A 16,381-nucleotide genomic window follows, 5' to 3' on the forward strand; every position below is an offset into this window, starting at 1 on the left:
CCAGCACGGAGCCCAAGTGGGGCGAGTGGAGAGGCTCGGGGGCTCAAGCCCATGAACCATGAGATCATGACCTGAGCTGAAATCAAGAGTGGGAGGCTCAACCAACTAAGCCACTCAGGTGCCCCACAAATAGCATTTTTAAAATCTGCCTTACAAACAGATTTTCAAATAATATGATGTTTGCTTTTACAAGGGAAATTGCATGACCTACAATTTGAATTAACTCTATCTGGAAAACAAAAATCACTTAAGAAACAGAATCCATTTGCATATTTTTTTAAGTCTTTGTTGAGAATTTTTTTTTAGGGTTTGAATTCAGAACAACTTAAATACGATGAAGAAATAAGTTTTTCATAGAAAAAGGTTAGCCCATAACTACTATACTGATTGAGAAATAATTATTACTCAAACATTTCTGTTCAGACAATTATGAATCTAAATCAGCTGCTTAAGTAATACTTCATTTATTAACAGTAAATTCTGGTCTAAAATAGAATAATGAAAACATTAAGTAAATCAAATTATATTGTTATATAATTAGAGAAATGAGTTGAGAGGACTTACATGCTTTCCTCCCCTACAATGCATACTGCAGAGAGGAGTTTTACCACATCTGTCATCATACTTGGGTACTTGGGATCGATGGCTTTGGCTAATAGAGAAAGACTTCTCTCTTCACTCATAATTCTTTCCAAGCCATACTATAACATTTTGGAAATAAGAGGTTAAATGTTAGCAGTTTATTGGGGGAAAAAAAATAGTGCCCTAGAGGAAATACAGTTATTAAAAAAGTTTATAGGATAATAGTTTTTTTTTACTTTGTACAAGCTAGAAACTATAAGGAATGTATAACATCTTGGAAAAAATTCATAGACTTATTCACATCAAAAACTATGATAGTCAACCAAACATAACTCCTCAAAGGTGTTTTTACAATAGTATGACTTACAATTACTAAGAAGGCTAAGTATCCAACTGGAGAAAGGGAGAAACAGTGAGGAAAATGGAGATTTCCCAACAGAAGCACACAAAATAAAAAGTCAGTTTTTGTACCAGACACTGAGGCCATAAGGAGCTTTCCTGGGAAGGATGGTTGGTAAGGGATATACCACACAAGTAAATACACAGATCAGCTCTAACCCAGAGAAATATAATGAAAGCCACCCACATAATATCTAGTTTTCCAATAAAAAAGTAAAATTTTAATCAAATTAATCCAGTATATCTAAAATATTATCATTTCAACATAATCAATATAAAACATTTATTGATGAGACAGGAAGAAAAAATAACTAAGTATTCAAAACCCAGTGTGTGTTTTATATTTACAACACATCTCAGTTCAGACGAGCCACCTTTCAAGTGCTCAATAGCCACAGGTGGTGACCACATTACATAACACACACCTAGATAGTAATGCTGAGTTCATAAAATGGGCACAGGTTGAAAGAAGATTTGGACAGATCCCGTGTAGAAACTACCATGAGGAGCATAGATACTCTGATCCGACTGGTATTTTATCATCAGAAAGACAATGCAGTTGTAAACACATTATATAAATGGGATGATGCTGGACAAGGATAAAGTTTGTTTGCTACTGCCAGGATGCCACATCCAATTAGAAGATAAGGAGTCATGTTAATGACTTCGTGTTTTGATTTGAGGATATATACATCTCTTAGGGCCCACTTACAATCTATGGGAGATAAGTATCAAATAACAGAGGATAAATAGAAGCAATAAAACAATATGATTTATCTTCTATGTATCCCAAAGGATCCTTCTAAAGAGTGAGAAATTGGTTGATTAGAATTACTACTGAACACTAAAAAGGACTTTAATCCCAATTACAGACCTATGAACTACAGCTTAACTCAAAGTTAACACTAGATATAATTATCAAAGTTAAATCTATAACAAGCTTAGACCCAAATGCTGTGAATGGTATGAAATCTTATTTCTAATTTTCCTATCGTACCTACGTCATTTATATAAAGAAGCCGTCACACTGCTGAAAACACTGCATTTGTTTTCAACCACTATCTAAGGAACACAGGTACCAAGGAAGCAGCACAGGCAGAAGGGCCAAGGGCCCAGGATACGCTTTCTGGAGAGACATCTCGGTCTTGTTGGTGGCAGGGAAAAGTTTACAAATAGATAGCTAAGCCAGTCAGGAAATGATCCCTTTTGTGATGCCCTGGGCTGTCTCCTAACTGGAAACAAAGAAAGAGAAAGCAGGCATGGGGCCAAGGACTACAATGTTCTTCAATAACCATTATAGGGAATTGTCAGAGGTTTATAAAGTACCACTTAGATGCAATTCAAAAAGCCAATCAGTCAATGATTACCAAGTGCCAAAGAGCTGGCTCTGTCCTGAGAAACCAGAGGATTCAGTAAAGCATTTCCCTTTCATTTCCCACCCACTTGGATGTCCTTAGCCAACTCCTGCCCGTCTGGAATCAGAGTCCTGTGGCTCCTCCAAATACGCAAAACAACTCATACCGATTTCCTCCAAGTGATACTAACTACCTTCTCTGTGAAGCCCTCTAGCTCTAAACCATTATGAGTAGAGAGCAAAATACGAGCATTCTCTGATTTCAGAGTTTTCACTAGCACTTCCTAAACTCCAAAGCTCCACCATCGGCAGTATTCTGACTTTGCTAACATAAAAACATGCCGCGCTCATTTTAAAACTGGAATGAGGCCAGATTACCACCACTGAGCATCTAGAACTAAAGACAGAATTGCCGCCTACTTCATTAAAATTACTCTTGTTCAATTATTTAAAAAACAAAGCAAAGCAAACAAAAACTGTTGACTCTGTGAAAGAAATAATCAACTTACCAGTGCTAGCATTTAAAGTGCATTAAATGAAGCCTATTAGAACGTTAGAGAGGCGTTGACAAATTTTGGAAGGTCTAAGGTGTCTCTCTACTGAATATCAAGGGGCCACTCTGGTTTCTATGAAAACTCATATGTTCTAAATCGAGGAATAAAGCCAGGTTCCATTTGCTTTCTACTTGAGGCCCATTATTACCTAACAGATAGAATGTCAAGCCACTGGAAAAGTGTTAGGTAGGGGAAGGTGAAGGCCCTAAATCCTTGTGTATGATACTCAATAGGGCATGAATCCTGATGCTCAATCACTAACTACTTATGGTGAGTTAATCCCAGTAGCAGAGATAACACTGGGAAGGGGGCTGGCTTCAGGAGCAAAACACCTATGCTGGGGGGTGTACACCTTAAAGCAACACACAAAATGTTAACAGACCAAAATGTAGCCCCTGTTCTGCTCACCTCTTAAACATATTTAACTTTTCATCGTTTTATTGTTTCCCCTAATATTCAAAATCTTTTTCCATTTAGAAAATACTATTTAGTCCAATTTAGTGTTATAAGAAACTCACTTTCATCTGTTACCAGATTTACTCATTAATTACATAATTACTAGTGCCTAAGAAGGTACCACTTTTTTTCCCCTCTCAGAGCCTATATTTTTTTCATTATTCGAGGAACTCTTGTAAAGAGTAAACAGTGACATAAATGAAAAACCATCAACAAATCTTGGGGAGGAGGGGGACTTTACCGAAAAATTATTTCATATATTATTAAGTTTAGAATTCAGAAAATAGAATAATTTCAAGTATCAGCAACTTTTTATTCTTATTAGCACAGATGATAGCCATCAACACAAATGGAAATAGATTCCAGCTCCACAGATACAAACTATAAGCAAAAGCAATCCATTATAAGGGAACACACTTATCAATCAGAACCTAAATATATAAAGTTGACTCCCTCCCCAGGTCAGTCTGAAGTAGGAAATTGCTTCTGTACACCACCTCATCTCACTTTAATCCTGGTATTCTTCCCAAAATCAAAGAATGATCCACATGCCCCTTTAGTTTAAAAAAATGTTCCTGGATTTTCTCTACTGTCAGCCTTATCATCAGGGAAATTTCCAATTTCTATATTCTCAATTTACAAGGAGCCTCTCTAAAACAATATTATGTCCTCAGGATAGAAAAATCGCTTTCTTCATTTACTCTTAAGACATATTGTAAAAAAGAATATGCAGTCTAACTAAAAACTAATTCTCACAGAACAATCCGTTCAAATATAGAATATATGTGAATATGTAACAATATAAAGAGGATTTCTACATCAGATATTCCCCTTGAAAATCATATTAGAGGCGCCTGGGTGGCTCAGTCAGTTGAGCGTCCAACTTTGGCTCAGGCTGTGATCTCACAGTTCGTGAGTTCGAGCCCCACAAGGAGCTTGCTGCTGTCAGCTTGTCAGGGCAGATCCCACTTCAGATCCTCTACTCTCTTTCCCTCTTCCCCTCCCCCACTCACACTCTCTCAAAAAACAAAACATTAAAAAAAAGAAAAGAAAGAAAATCATATCTGATTGGAGAAGGCAGGGAGGTGAAAAATATCTCATTGTGCAAAAACAGAAATCTCAGCTCAAGAAAATGCTGAAAAATAAATAAGACATGAAGGATTAAAAAATATTGGGGCGCCTAGGTGGCTCAGTCAGTTAAGCATCGAATTGTGGCTCAGGTCATGATCTCACAGCTCCTTAATTAGAGTCCTGCATCAGGCTCTGTGCTGACAGCTCAGGGCCTGGAGCCTGCTTTGGATTCTGTGTCTCCGTCTCTCTCTCTCTGCCCCTTCCCCTCTCATACTCAGTCTCTCCCTCAAAAATAAACATTAGAAAAAAAGAAAAAAAGGAAAATAGAAGTATTTGCTACATTTAATAAAAAGAAATATGAATGTTAATAACTGAAGTACCAGTACTTAAGTGTGTAAGGCTCTAAAGGCTTATTTTTAAAACGTAAGACAAAATATTAAAAATTTGAAATTAATCAGAAATATACAGGCAGTTTTCCTGTGAAACACAAATCACCCTAACACCACAGGTAAAATTCCTCTCCTGCTGTCTAATGGCAACTAAAACACCGATCATTACTGTACCCATCATGAGGTAGATATGTTTAGATGTTGAAGCTAAAGACATGCCATGTGATAGAGCCAATTTCTGCAATTAACAGTATACAATATTTAAAAATGGGAACACTGTCCGAAAAATCTAACTTCAGTTAGGAGCTTCAAGTGTTCCTCTCTTCTTACGTATCCTCTTCAAATTTGCAAACTCTGCAGACCTGCCATATTGCCTTTGGTTTCAATATTACTTGTATGAAGCATCATTGCTCCATTTTGGGGACCTGCTTCTAATCGTTTCACACCTTTTCACATTAATTTGATTGTAGATTTAAATTTCTAGGCTATGAAAACTAAATCTTTCCCACTTGATTCTTTGATAATAAATATTACTGCAGATCACGTTCAATTATCATGTATGATTTCAAAGCTTATTTTTGCTATACTTCTGAAAATTGAGAAGGAAGGAGGAAGAGAGAGGGGGGGAACAGAAAGGAGGGTAGAAAGGGAGGATCAACCCACCCACAAGGATTTGTACTCAATAGCTTATCAAAGCAGTACATCACTTCAGTGCAAATTCTGTACTACACACAACTCTATTTTATACGAATTCTGTAAGTACCAGTGAAGAACGAATACAATGTAATTACCTATGTACATACCTGTGTGTTCATCAAAGCTTTTAGACACTGTATGACTTTATGCTGCTTCTTCTTTACAATTTTTTCTTGTCTGCATTGGCATAAAAAACATCACTGTTGGGATTATCGCTGGACATGCAAATGTAGCTTAATTGAAAATAAAAATGAATATACTTACATTTTGGCACTAATCAGTTTTTCCAAAATGTCCAGTAATAATCCAAGCCCCTCATGTCCAAAACTTTCCACCCAACTGATAAACAGGAAAACAAAAAACAAAAAACAAAGGCAGTTATGCATGGTCAGTATTCTAGTTTAGAATATCACAATAAGATATGCTCACAAATATTTCATATTTGTTATATTCTAATCATAAATACAACATAAGAATATCATGTGCAAAATCACTCATGATACATATTATTTGTGAGAGCAGTGATGGGATAAACCAGACTATGTCCATCACTTCTGTGCTCCGTGTCCAGCAACATTGTGTTGGTAGCTAGAATCTGCCCTGTGGGAAGTAACACAATGCAAAAATCAGCAAATGCTGCCAATCACCCCATCTCCCCCCACCCAGAGAGCTGGCCATTAAACATTTACCAACACACCACTGGATAAGCCTCACTTTAAACTTTTACAAAGAGCAGAAATCGGGCAATATTTAAAGAGGGAAGGGGCGCCTGGGTGGCTCAGTCGCTTAAGAGTCTAACTCTTGGTTTTAGCTCAGGTCATGATCTCACGGTTCATGAGTTCAAGCACTACACCAGGCTCTGCACTAAGTGCAGAGCCTGCTTGGGATTCTCTGTCTCCTTCCCTCTCTCTCTCCCTCTCCTGCACTGGTTCTCACTCTCTCTCTCTCAAGGTAAAACACATAAACTTAAAAAAAAAAAAAAAAAAAAAAAAGATTTAAAGAGGGAGAACTCAGATGTACGTATTGAAAAGAAAAGCCTTAGGAAAATTTCTCAAACCACTGAAATGAATCCTAATTTCCTAAGTTTCAAAGTTCGATTGTTTTAAGAGTTTCATCATTATTTTTAAATGAACATTTTCATCTTGACCAAACCACCTCTTTTCATAAACCCACTGGTATAATCACAGTATACTAATGTAATTAGGACATCACTGCCAATAGACAATTGCTTACCTTGGTTATAGAAAAACTACCTTAATGGGAATTAACACAATTTTTTTTCCAGTGGTGATTTAGGAAGCTTTGAACAAGAATATCATCTGTTTTTTTAAAAAGTAGGGGAAAGAAAATTTTAGGATATATAACTGTGTTTATCTCTTTGTATATGTGTTTGTATGTATGATTGTATGTGTGTGTGTGTGTGGCCTTTGAAAAATTGAACTTTAAAGACAAAGTTTCATCCAATAACCAAAAGCAAAATATTATAAACATTAAGAACAAGTCACATACCAAGATATAATACCATTTTCTTAAGACACAATAGAGCATTTCCTATGACAATAAGAAAACCAAACACATTTTTAAATGAAAACAAATATTGTTTTAAAAAAAATCTTCTTCATTTGTACTCTTGTGAATACAGCTTACTCACTTATAAATGTTCAGAATTTCTGATTCCTACCACACCAAAAAAAAAAAAAAGCTATTTGTCATTTAGATTGGCAGACACTTGTCAACTATTTCACTTGTCTCCTCCCTGTCCAGTGAAAGCCATGGAGTAACTAATTCAAGAATGTACTTAAGCAAGAAACATACTCTGATACCCTCCTAGGAAAAGAAAAGCCTGGAATCACTATTACAGTGAAGGTAAGAAAAAAAAAGTTGAATAGAAGTCAGAGTTTTCAAACCAGGATGCTACTTCAAAAGTGACGAGTTTACTCTCCACTATCAGCAACACACAGATTACCTGTAGGCATTTCAAATCTCACTTTCATGTTTCATGAAACACCTACAGCATCTGCTTAACTGTTTGCCTTGTTGACATCCTACTCCGTATTTATTCTTATTTCACATGAAGCAGGGAAGCTTGAAATCAAACACATAAAGAGTAACTTGAGAGTTTTACTGGGGCCGACACTGACACACGTGGACAGACTGTATTCATCGTGCCCTCCTGTGTTAATGTCTCCAAGCGGGACTTCCTACTTTGAAGTGAATTTTTAACAATCTGTATATGCAAAAGTATAACCATGGAGACATTCAAAAGCTAACATAAATGATATAGGATTATTCATATGGCTATCCCTTTCAATCACTGTGGAAAATAAAGTCACTATTCCTAAAACTGCTTTATACCAAAATAATTTAAAACTAGGTTAATATAACAAAAAAAAAAAAAACTTTGTTTCACCTAATATGCTCATGGTGAAGCCTACTACAGAATTTAGGAAGCTTATCGATCCAAGTAAATCAAGTTAAGTCTTTTGGTCTAATTAATAGAACATTGTTTGTTTGTTTTGTTTTTGTTTTTTTTTTTAATTTATCACCCTTGGGGTACCTGGGTGGCTCAATCAGTTAAGCGTCCGACTTCGGCTCAGGTCATGATCTCACGGTCCGTGAGTTCGAGCCCCGCGTCGGGCTCTGTGCTGACAGCTCAGAGCCTGGAGCCTGCTTCAGATTCTGTGTCTCCCTCTCTCTCTGACCCTCCCCCGTTCATGCTCTGTCTCTGTCTCAAAAATAAATAAACATTGGGGCGCCTGGGTGGCGCAGTCGGTTAAGCGTCCGACTTCAGCCAGCTCACGATCTCGCGGTCCGTGAGTTTGAGGCCCGCGTCAGGCTCTGGGCTGATGGCTCGGAGCCCGGAGCTTGTTTCCGATTCTGTGTCTCCCTCTCTCTCTGCCCCTCCCCCGTTCATGCTCTGTCTCTCTCTGTCCCAAAAATAAATAAAAACGTTGAAAAAAAAATAATAAATAAATAAATGAACATTAAAAAAAATTATAAATAAAAAATAAATAAATTTATCACCCTTAATATAACAGTTATAACCAGAATGCTGTGACCCACAGAAGGTCTCATATTAACTATTTTTGGACCCACTAAATAACTCTTCTGAACTATAGAATATAAGCCATTGCAGTAAAACTTACATTCACTCAAGCATATTACATATGAACTACTTCTCTATAAAATAAACTTAATAAATTAAACGTAAAGAGACATTATACCAAATTACTTTACACTGCAATCTTTTAACTCGTGGTAGAAATTAATTTCTGAATAAAATCGGAGAGAATGGTAATAGCCTAATGAAAGTCAGACTATACATTTCATAAAATACATCAAAAACAAAGTGAGGGGACAAGGGGAGGAAACAAAGATGCTTGATAACAAAAAAAAATACATATATATAATATTTAAACATAAAAAGCTGGTACTTACTGAAATATTAAAACACAAATTAAGTAAAAACGCTCTCTGTTTTCTTAGAAATTTGCAAGGCCAGCATGTTGTTGTACTAACAAGTTGTCACTAACAAACCCATTCTTTCAAAACCTTGGCCCCCACCTCTACTATTTTCAGCATGATTTTTAAAAATAGGGGCAAATATTATTTCTTATCTTTTCTGGAAAAGACGTGCAAGATAAAAAGTGATATTGAGTAGGTAGGCCTGTGGTGCTGACAGAGCTTCATTGAAATCCATAGCTTTTTACAAAAGTAAAAGATTTCTCATCATCAATGTAAGAAGCAACCTGGAAAAAAAAATTATCAACTGATCTATAAATGATCAATCTTTAGGGAACAAAATCTGTTCTATTTATTCTGTGCCTGTCAGCATAGTACCATCAGGCATTATGTGGTTTAACTATAAACTGCATTCATGGATGAATAAGCACTGTGCAAATGTTTCTTCCTCATGAATAGAAATGACATAGAGATTAGTATGACATTTGTATGGGGAAAAAATTGCTTAAAAACAGCAAAAAGTAATGTGCTAAGTACTAATTTAACACAAAATCTACCTCTTAAAATTCTGTAACAGGAAATATCAAACTCTTCTTTTTTAATTGCTTCAAGAAAAACTTCTAAGTATATTGCCATTTAGCACTTCCTAGCAGGGGGCTCCATGTAAGAGAAAAAAAGAGGTGAAGAGGTAACAAAAGGAAAAAAAAAAGAGGGAGAAAGAGAGGTCTCTAGGATTAAATGTTCAAACCATCTTAAAGTGTTCAAAGCAGCTTATGCTTTGAAATTCAGTTGTTGCTTCCTGAGACACAGGATGAAATCAAAGGTATGCAAAGTGGTTTCTTAGGTGTTGTTGGCTTTATGAAGCAAATACAGGCATCTCAATGAGCAGAAGAGGCAATAATCAGGTCTCAGATTTACTTCCTGGCCCAAGGACACTATCCATGTATATGTTTCCCACAGACTTAAGTTAGTTATCACCTCTCTTCCCAAATGTGCGCCAAGGAAGGTAAAGATAAATGCATCATAGATTGTCAGAACAAGAATAAAACAACCACATCCTAAGGGCAACCTTACCAGTCACATACACCTGGAGAATAGGGACCATTTCTAATTTGTCTTTAAATTCCCCAGCACCTGGAATAGACTAAGCATTCAATAAACGGTTTTAAAATAAAACTGAATCTCCTTCCATTTTTATATATAAGAAAAGAAGACACAGAGAGAGGTTATGGTCACTTAGAAATAGCATCCAGGTCTGCTGATGCCCAGATTCACACCCTTACTTTACATACCTAGAAAAAAAGTACAAAGCAATGATGCTTCCCATGCAGTATCACTGAGCCTGTTCCAACCTTCATGCCAAATACATCAATTCTGATTTCAGAACTGGTACTTATCCATACTGAACCAAGGATGATGAATCTGGAGTCCCTGTCCTTAGCACACTTGAGGACTTGATTGACTGCAGCTCAAAGGGTGATGTTTCATTACTACTCAAACAAGTGTTCATTAACAAAGTCACTCAGCCTTTATGAAGGTCTCACTGTGTGCTTAATACTACAATAGGTATGACAAATACAAAACTGAATAAAACATGTTCTCTGCCCTTGAAAAGATCACAGACTAGTGGTTGAAACAAATGTTGAGCTAAATCATTTCCATAATATAATAAATGCTATAATCATGGTACTAAGGGAACAGAAGATAACAGCATCTACCTCTCCTAGGAGCAAAGCAACTGATGTCTGACCTGAGTTTTCAAGGTTAAGTCAGAGAAAGAGCTGTTTCTAAGGCACTGGGAATGCATGCAAAGCCATTAAAAGAAATGGTCTGTGCCGAGTTCCAGAAACGGCTGTATGAGGTAAAACCAAAAAGGTAGGAAGGAGCTTCTGAAAAAAACTCTATACAATGTCATGGGCAATGGGAAGCCATTAGCACATGTGGTAGGCAGAATAATCTCACCCCTGCCCCCACCCCCACCCAGGAGATGACCACGTCCTAACAGCAGAAGCTATGATTATCTGATATAGCAAGAAGAGGAAACAGAAAAGGAAATTCAGGTTACAAATCACAGGATTTTAAAATAGGGAAATGACCCTAAATTACCCAGGTGAGTCCAACCTAATGACCTAATTTACTTAAGTTGAAAGCCTTTCCCCGCGGGATTGGAGAGATGAGGCAGAAGAGAGATGCAAAACATGAGAAGGGCTCAAAGTTTACAAGCTTAAAGCCAGAGAAAGGGGAATAGGAGCCAAGGAGTGTGGGTGGCCTCTAGAAGCTGAGACAACACTCACATGGCAGCTAGCAAGAAAAAAGGGATGTCAGTCTCAAAACTGCAAGGAATTGAATTTGGCCATTAACTCAATCAAGTAAACATCAAGCACAAAGGATCGCTCTCCATTTATTCAGAACTTCTTTGATTTTCCTCATTATGATTTTGTAGTTTTCAGCATAAAACTGATTGCTAGTGAAAGAATATAACCAATTTTTTTCAGGTGAAAATTTTCCTCTTAATATTGAAGTGTACAGGGCAGTATTATCAACGATATATATGCACACTGCTGTACAACACAGCTCTGAAACTTTTGCATCTTGCAAAATAAAGTCGATTTTTATCTTGAATCCAGCAATGTTGCTGCACCTACTGATTAGTTGTAGTTTTTACAGATTCTTTCAACTTTTCTATGTAAACATGTCATCTACAAAGAAGACAGTTACAGTTCTTCCTTTGGGATTTATACATTTTTGTTTCATTTGTACCTCATCACTATGGCTAGAACTTCCAGCACTGTGTTGAACAAGAGTGGTGAAAGCAAACATCCTTGCCTCATCCCTAGTGTGAGGCGGAAAGTATTCAGCCTTTCACATTTAATGTTAGCTCGAGAATTTTTGTAGATTTAGGTTATCAAATTGAGAAAGTACTCCTCGGTATTAGTTTCCGAGAGTAGCTGTAACAAAGTACCGCGAAATAGAATACGTAGAGGAGAAGTTCATTCTCATAGTTCTAGAGGCTAGAAGCCCAATGTCAGAAGTGCTGGGCTTCCTCTGAGACTATGGGTAGACCCCTTCCTTGCCTCTTCCTAGGTTCCAGTGTTAACGGCTAATCCAGGATTTCCCTACCTCCCATCACATGGCACTGTGTCTCTCTTCTTAAAAGAACACAAATCGGATTAAAAGCCCACTCTATTCCTTTATGACCTCATCTTACTCCATCTGTATTGACCCAATTTTCAAATGAGGTCCCATTCTAAGGCGCCAATTCGGACTTAACATTTTCCTGGGGGACACAATTCAATCCATAACGTCTTTCCTCTTCTGAGAGATTTTATTAGAAGTGTTTAGTTTTTGTCAAATCTTTGCATCTATTGATACGTGATTTTCTTCTTTAGCCCTGTTGATATAGTGCATTTCAGTTAAGATTTTCATGTCTATATTCGTGATGGACATTAGTTTGTAAATCTGGAGTTTGGGGTTTTGATTGTTATTGTCTTTGTTTGGCTTGCTATCAGTATCAGCTTCATAAAATAAATTGTGAGTTGTTCCCTGCTCTTGTATTTTCTGGAAAAGGCTGTGTAGAATTGGTATTAATTTTTCGTCAAATCTTTGGTAGAATTCTCCAGGGAAAGCATCTGTGCTTGAAGATCTTTTAGGGACTCTTAAAATAGTAATTTAATTTCCTTAATAGCTAGAAGACTAGTCAAATATTCTATTTCATATTGGGTACGTTGTAGTACTTTCTTCTTCAAGAATTAGTCTTTCAAATAAGTTGTCAAATTCGTGTGTTTAAAGTTGTTTGTAGTATTGCCTTATTACCCTATCGACAATGAGTCTGTGGTGATGTTCTGTTTTATTCCTAATACTGGCAATTTGTCTCTTTTCTTCATCAATAATAAAGGTTTATCAGTTTTATTAATCTTCCCAAAGAACTACATCCCTGTTTCACCAATTTCCTCTATTGTTATTCTGTTTCCAATTTAATTGATTCTACTCTTTATCGTTACCTTATTTATATTCTATTTTGCTTTTTAGATTAAGGTGAGAACTAAAATTATTTATTGGAGCCCTTTTACTTCTCTAATGTATGTACTTAGTCCTACAGACTCCCTTTCTCAGTACAACTTCAGATGTGTGCCACAAGCTTTGAAATGTATTTTCATTAACTTCAGTGTATCTTTTTATTTTCCTTGAGACTTCCCCTTTGACTCAAGGATTATATACAAGTGTGTTGTCTGCTTTCCAAATGTTTGGATATCTTCCTGTTATCTTTGTTATTGATTTCTAGTTTGAGTCTTTTGGTAGAAGAACACATTTGGTATGGTTTCAATTCTTTTAAATTTGATGAGGTTTGCTTTGTGGCTCAGGATACGGTCTAACTTGGTACATGTTCTAAGAAGAGAATGTGTATTCTGCTATTAACTGAAATGTACTATACTATGCATTATGTATTTTACTTAATAGTAGTGTTGAGTTCTTATATCTTTAGTGATTTTCTGCCTAGGTGTTCTATTGATTATTGATAATCAACTGCCTTTTGATTAATGTTTGCATAATATGTCTAATTATCATTTCACTTTCCATCTGTCTATATCAATATATTTGAAGTGAGTTGTGAAGTCTCCAAATCTAATTGTGGATTTATCTATTCCCTTCAGTTCTAGTATTTTTGCTTCATATATTGTGGACATCTGTAGCCTGATATGTATACTTAGGATGGGTCTTTTGGTGGATTGACTCTTAAAAATCAATCTTTTTCTTTACTCTGAGATCTAAATGATTGGATATTAAAACAGCCACAACTGCCTTTTGATTAATGTTTGCATAATATGTCTAATTATCATTTCACTTTCCATCTGTCTATATCAATATATTTGAAGTGAATTTCTGATAGAAAGCATATAATCAGGTGATGTTTTTTAATCAACTCTGCCAGTCTCCTTTAATTAGCATAACCATTTACACATAATGTAATATTGACATGTTAAGCTCTAGTACTTATTTTTTGGATCTTGTTCATTCTGTTTGTTCATTTTCTTTTGCCTGCCTTCCTGTGGTTTACTTGAACCTATTTTAGAATTCCATTTTGATTTATTTATTGTATTTTTTATTTATAGCTCCTACAGCTTTTTAGAGGTTGCTCTAGGTACATCAGAATATATCAAAGCTTATTGGCGTCATCGTCTCACACGCTTGTGCAAATGGTAGAAGTCTTCCATCCCGTTATGAATCGAATAGTATCCCTCCAATTCATACATACAGGCCCACACCCACAATGTGATAATATTTGGAGATAAGGCCTTCACAGAGATAATTAAGGTTAAGGGACATCACAAGGATAGGGCCCTAATCCAGTATGACGAATGTCCTCATAAGAGGAAGACACCAGGATTGCACACCCACAGAGGAAAGGCCATGCAAAGACACTACAAGACAGCAGCCACCGGCAAGACGAAGAAAGAGGCCACAGAAGAAACCAACCCTAAGGGCACCTGACCATGACCTTAAGGCTTCCAGCCTCTGGAATACTGAGAAAATAAATTTCTGTATAAGCCACCCAGGTTGCAGCCTTTTTATTATGGCACCCCAAGCTAACACATCTCCCTTTATGCACTTTACCCTCCCCATTTAGAGTATCATTGTTATAAGTACTTCCTCTATGTACAGTGAGAACCTCATTAGACAGATATAAGTTTTGCTTCTACCAAACATAATTTAGAAAATTCAAGGAAAGGAAAGTACACTTACCCACATTTTTATTTACACTGTACACTTTCTCTTCCCAGTATTTCAAGGATGCCTTCTTGTGTTTCTTTTATTATTATTATTATTATTTTCTTATTCTTTTTCTTATTATTCTTTTATTATTTTTCTGTTTCGAAAATATCATTAGCTATTCTTTTAAGGCCAAAAATTCCCTTTGTTTTCTTTCATCTCAGCATGTCTTGATTTTGCCTTCATTCCTGAAGGATACATTCACAGCACGCAAGATTCTGAGCTGGCTGTTCTTGGCTTTCTTCATTTAAAAACTGTTTCTACCACATGCTTTGGGCCTCCATAGTTTCTGAAGAGAAATCCAGTGTCATGCCATTGGTTCTCTCCATAACAAAAGTGGCATCTCAGGTTGCTTTCAAGAATTTTTACTGTTTTCAGTTGTCAGAAGTTTGACTATGGAAGGTCCTAACGTGAGTTTCTCTGGGTTCACCCTATTTGCAGTTTCACTAGGTTTCTTGAATCTGTAGGTTTAGGTCTTTTGCCAAACTTGGGAAATATTTAGCCATTATTTCTTCATGTAACTTTGCTATCCTCCCACCTCTCAGATCCTCCTAGGATTTGGATAACAAAATGTTAAATCTTTTATTATAGTGCCACAGTTGCCTGAGGCTCTGTTTTGGTTTTGTTTTTCATTTCCTCTCTGTTCAGATTGGGTATTTTCTATTATTCTACACTGCAGATCACCAATTCTTTCCTCTCATCCCCGCATTTTGTTGTTGTGCCCCTCCAGTAAGTTTTTCATTTCAGTTATTGTAGTCTTCAATTCCAAAATTTCTATTTGATCTTTTAAAAAGAATAAAGTTTCTTCTATTTCTTTACGGAGACTATTTTTTTTTCTTTCAGCATATTCATACTTGCTCATTAAAACATCTTTAGGATGGCTCCTTTCAACATCTTTATTAGAATGTTCAAATATCTCTGACAACTCATTGTTGTCATCTATTAGTAAAGGTCTTTTTGCACTCAGTTTGAAACCTTCCTCCTTTTTATTATGACAGGTTTTCTATATTGAAACCTGGAAACAGGTTATTATGTTATGATACTTCGGATTTTATTTCAACCTCTTGTTTTTTTAGCTGGCTTCCTACAATACAGCTCAGGTGGAGGAAGGAGGACAGGCATCCCCTCAATACCGCCAGGTGAACACACGAGTCCATGCTCTCCAAATGGCCTCTGCTGATACCTCAGAAAGAGGCTTCTTGTTATTGCTGGACATGGATGGGTGTCTGAGCTCCCCACCTGGCCTCCATGGTACCTCCCTGGCAGGGAGAAGTAGGACTGCCTTGTTATGCTCACGTAACCCCCACTAGAACCAATGGGAGGGGAGGTTTGTTTCCAAATCTGTTTTTGCCAGGTGTACCTATTACTGTAATTAATTTAATAAAAATTACATAGACAAGTCACTGCCAAAGAAGCTGCTATTTCTACGAAAACCAAGCCTAATGCTTTGAAAAAGTTTTTTAAATGGCATTTTAAAAAATGCCAGAGAAGTAGACATGAACACAAGTGTTTACTATTGAGAGACATCAAAAAGACTTTACAAAAGAATTCTGTATACTTTATAAGAGCCTCTACATTTCTGTTCCACCTTAAAATACCAATATGAGGAAGACAGTGCATCATGGATGTGGTTTATATAATCATCTATT

At 36.5% G+C, this 16,381-nt stretch overlaps 1 protein-coding gene across 1 annotated transcript in view; it reads right to left on the reverse strand.

Moving 5' to 3' along the window:
* Window positions 1-16,381, reverse strand: part of DIAPH3 (diaphanous related formin 3) — a 510,843-nt gene that overhangs the window by 365,797 nt on the left and 128,665 nt on the right. The window contains 3 exon segments of the mRNA XM_030311865.1: window positions 565-701; window positions 5,609-5,678; window positions 5,766-5,840. Coding sequence (XP_030167725.1) covers window positions 565-701; window positions 5,609-5,678; window positions 5,766-5,840 — 282 coding nt within the window.

The sequence above is a fragment of the Lynx canadensis genome, chromosome A1, assembly GCF_007474595.2.
Source record: "Lynx canadensis isolate LIC74 chromosome A1, mLynCan4.pri.v2, whole genome shotgun sequence".
In the NCBI taxonomy this organism is placed as follows: Eukaryota; Metazoa; Chordata; class Mammalia; order Carnivora; family Felidae; genus Lynx; species Lynx canadensis.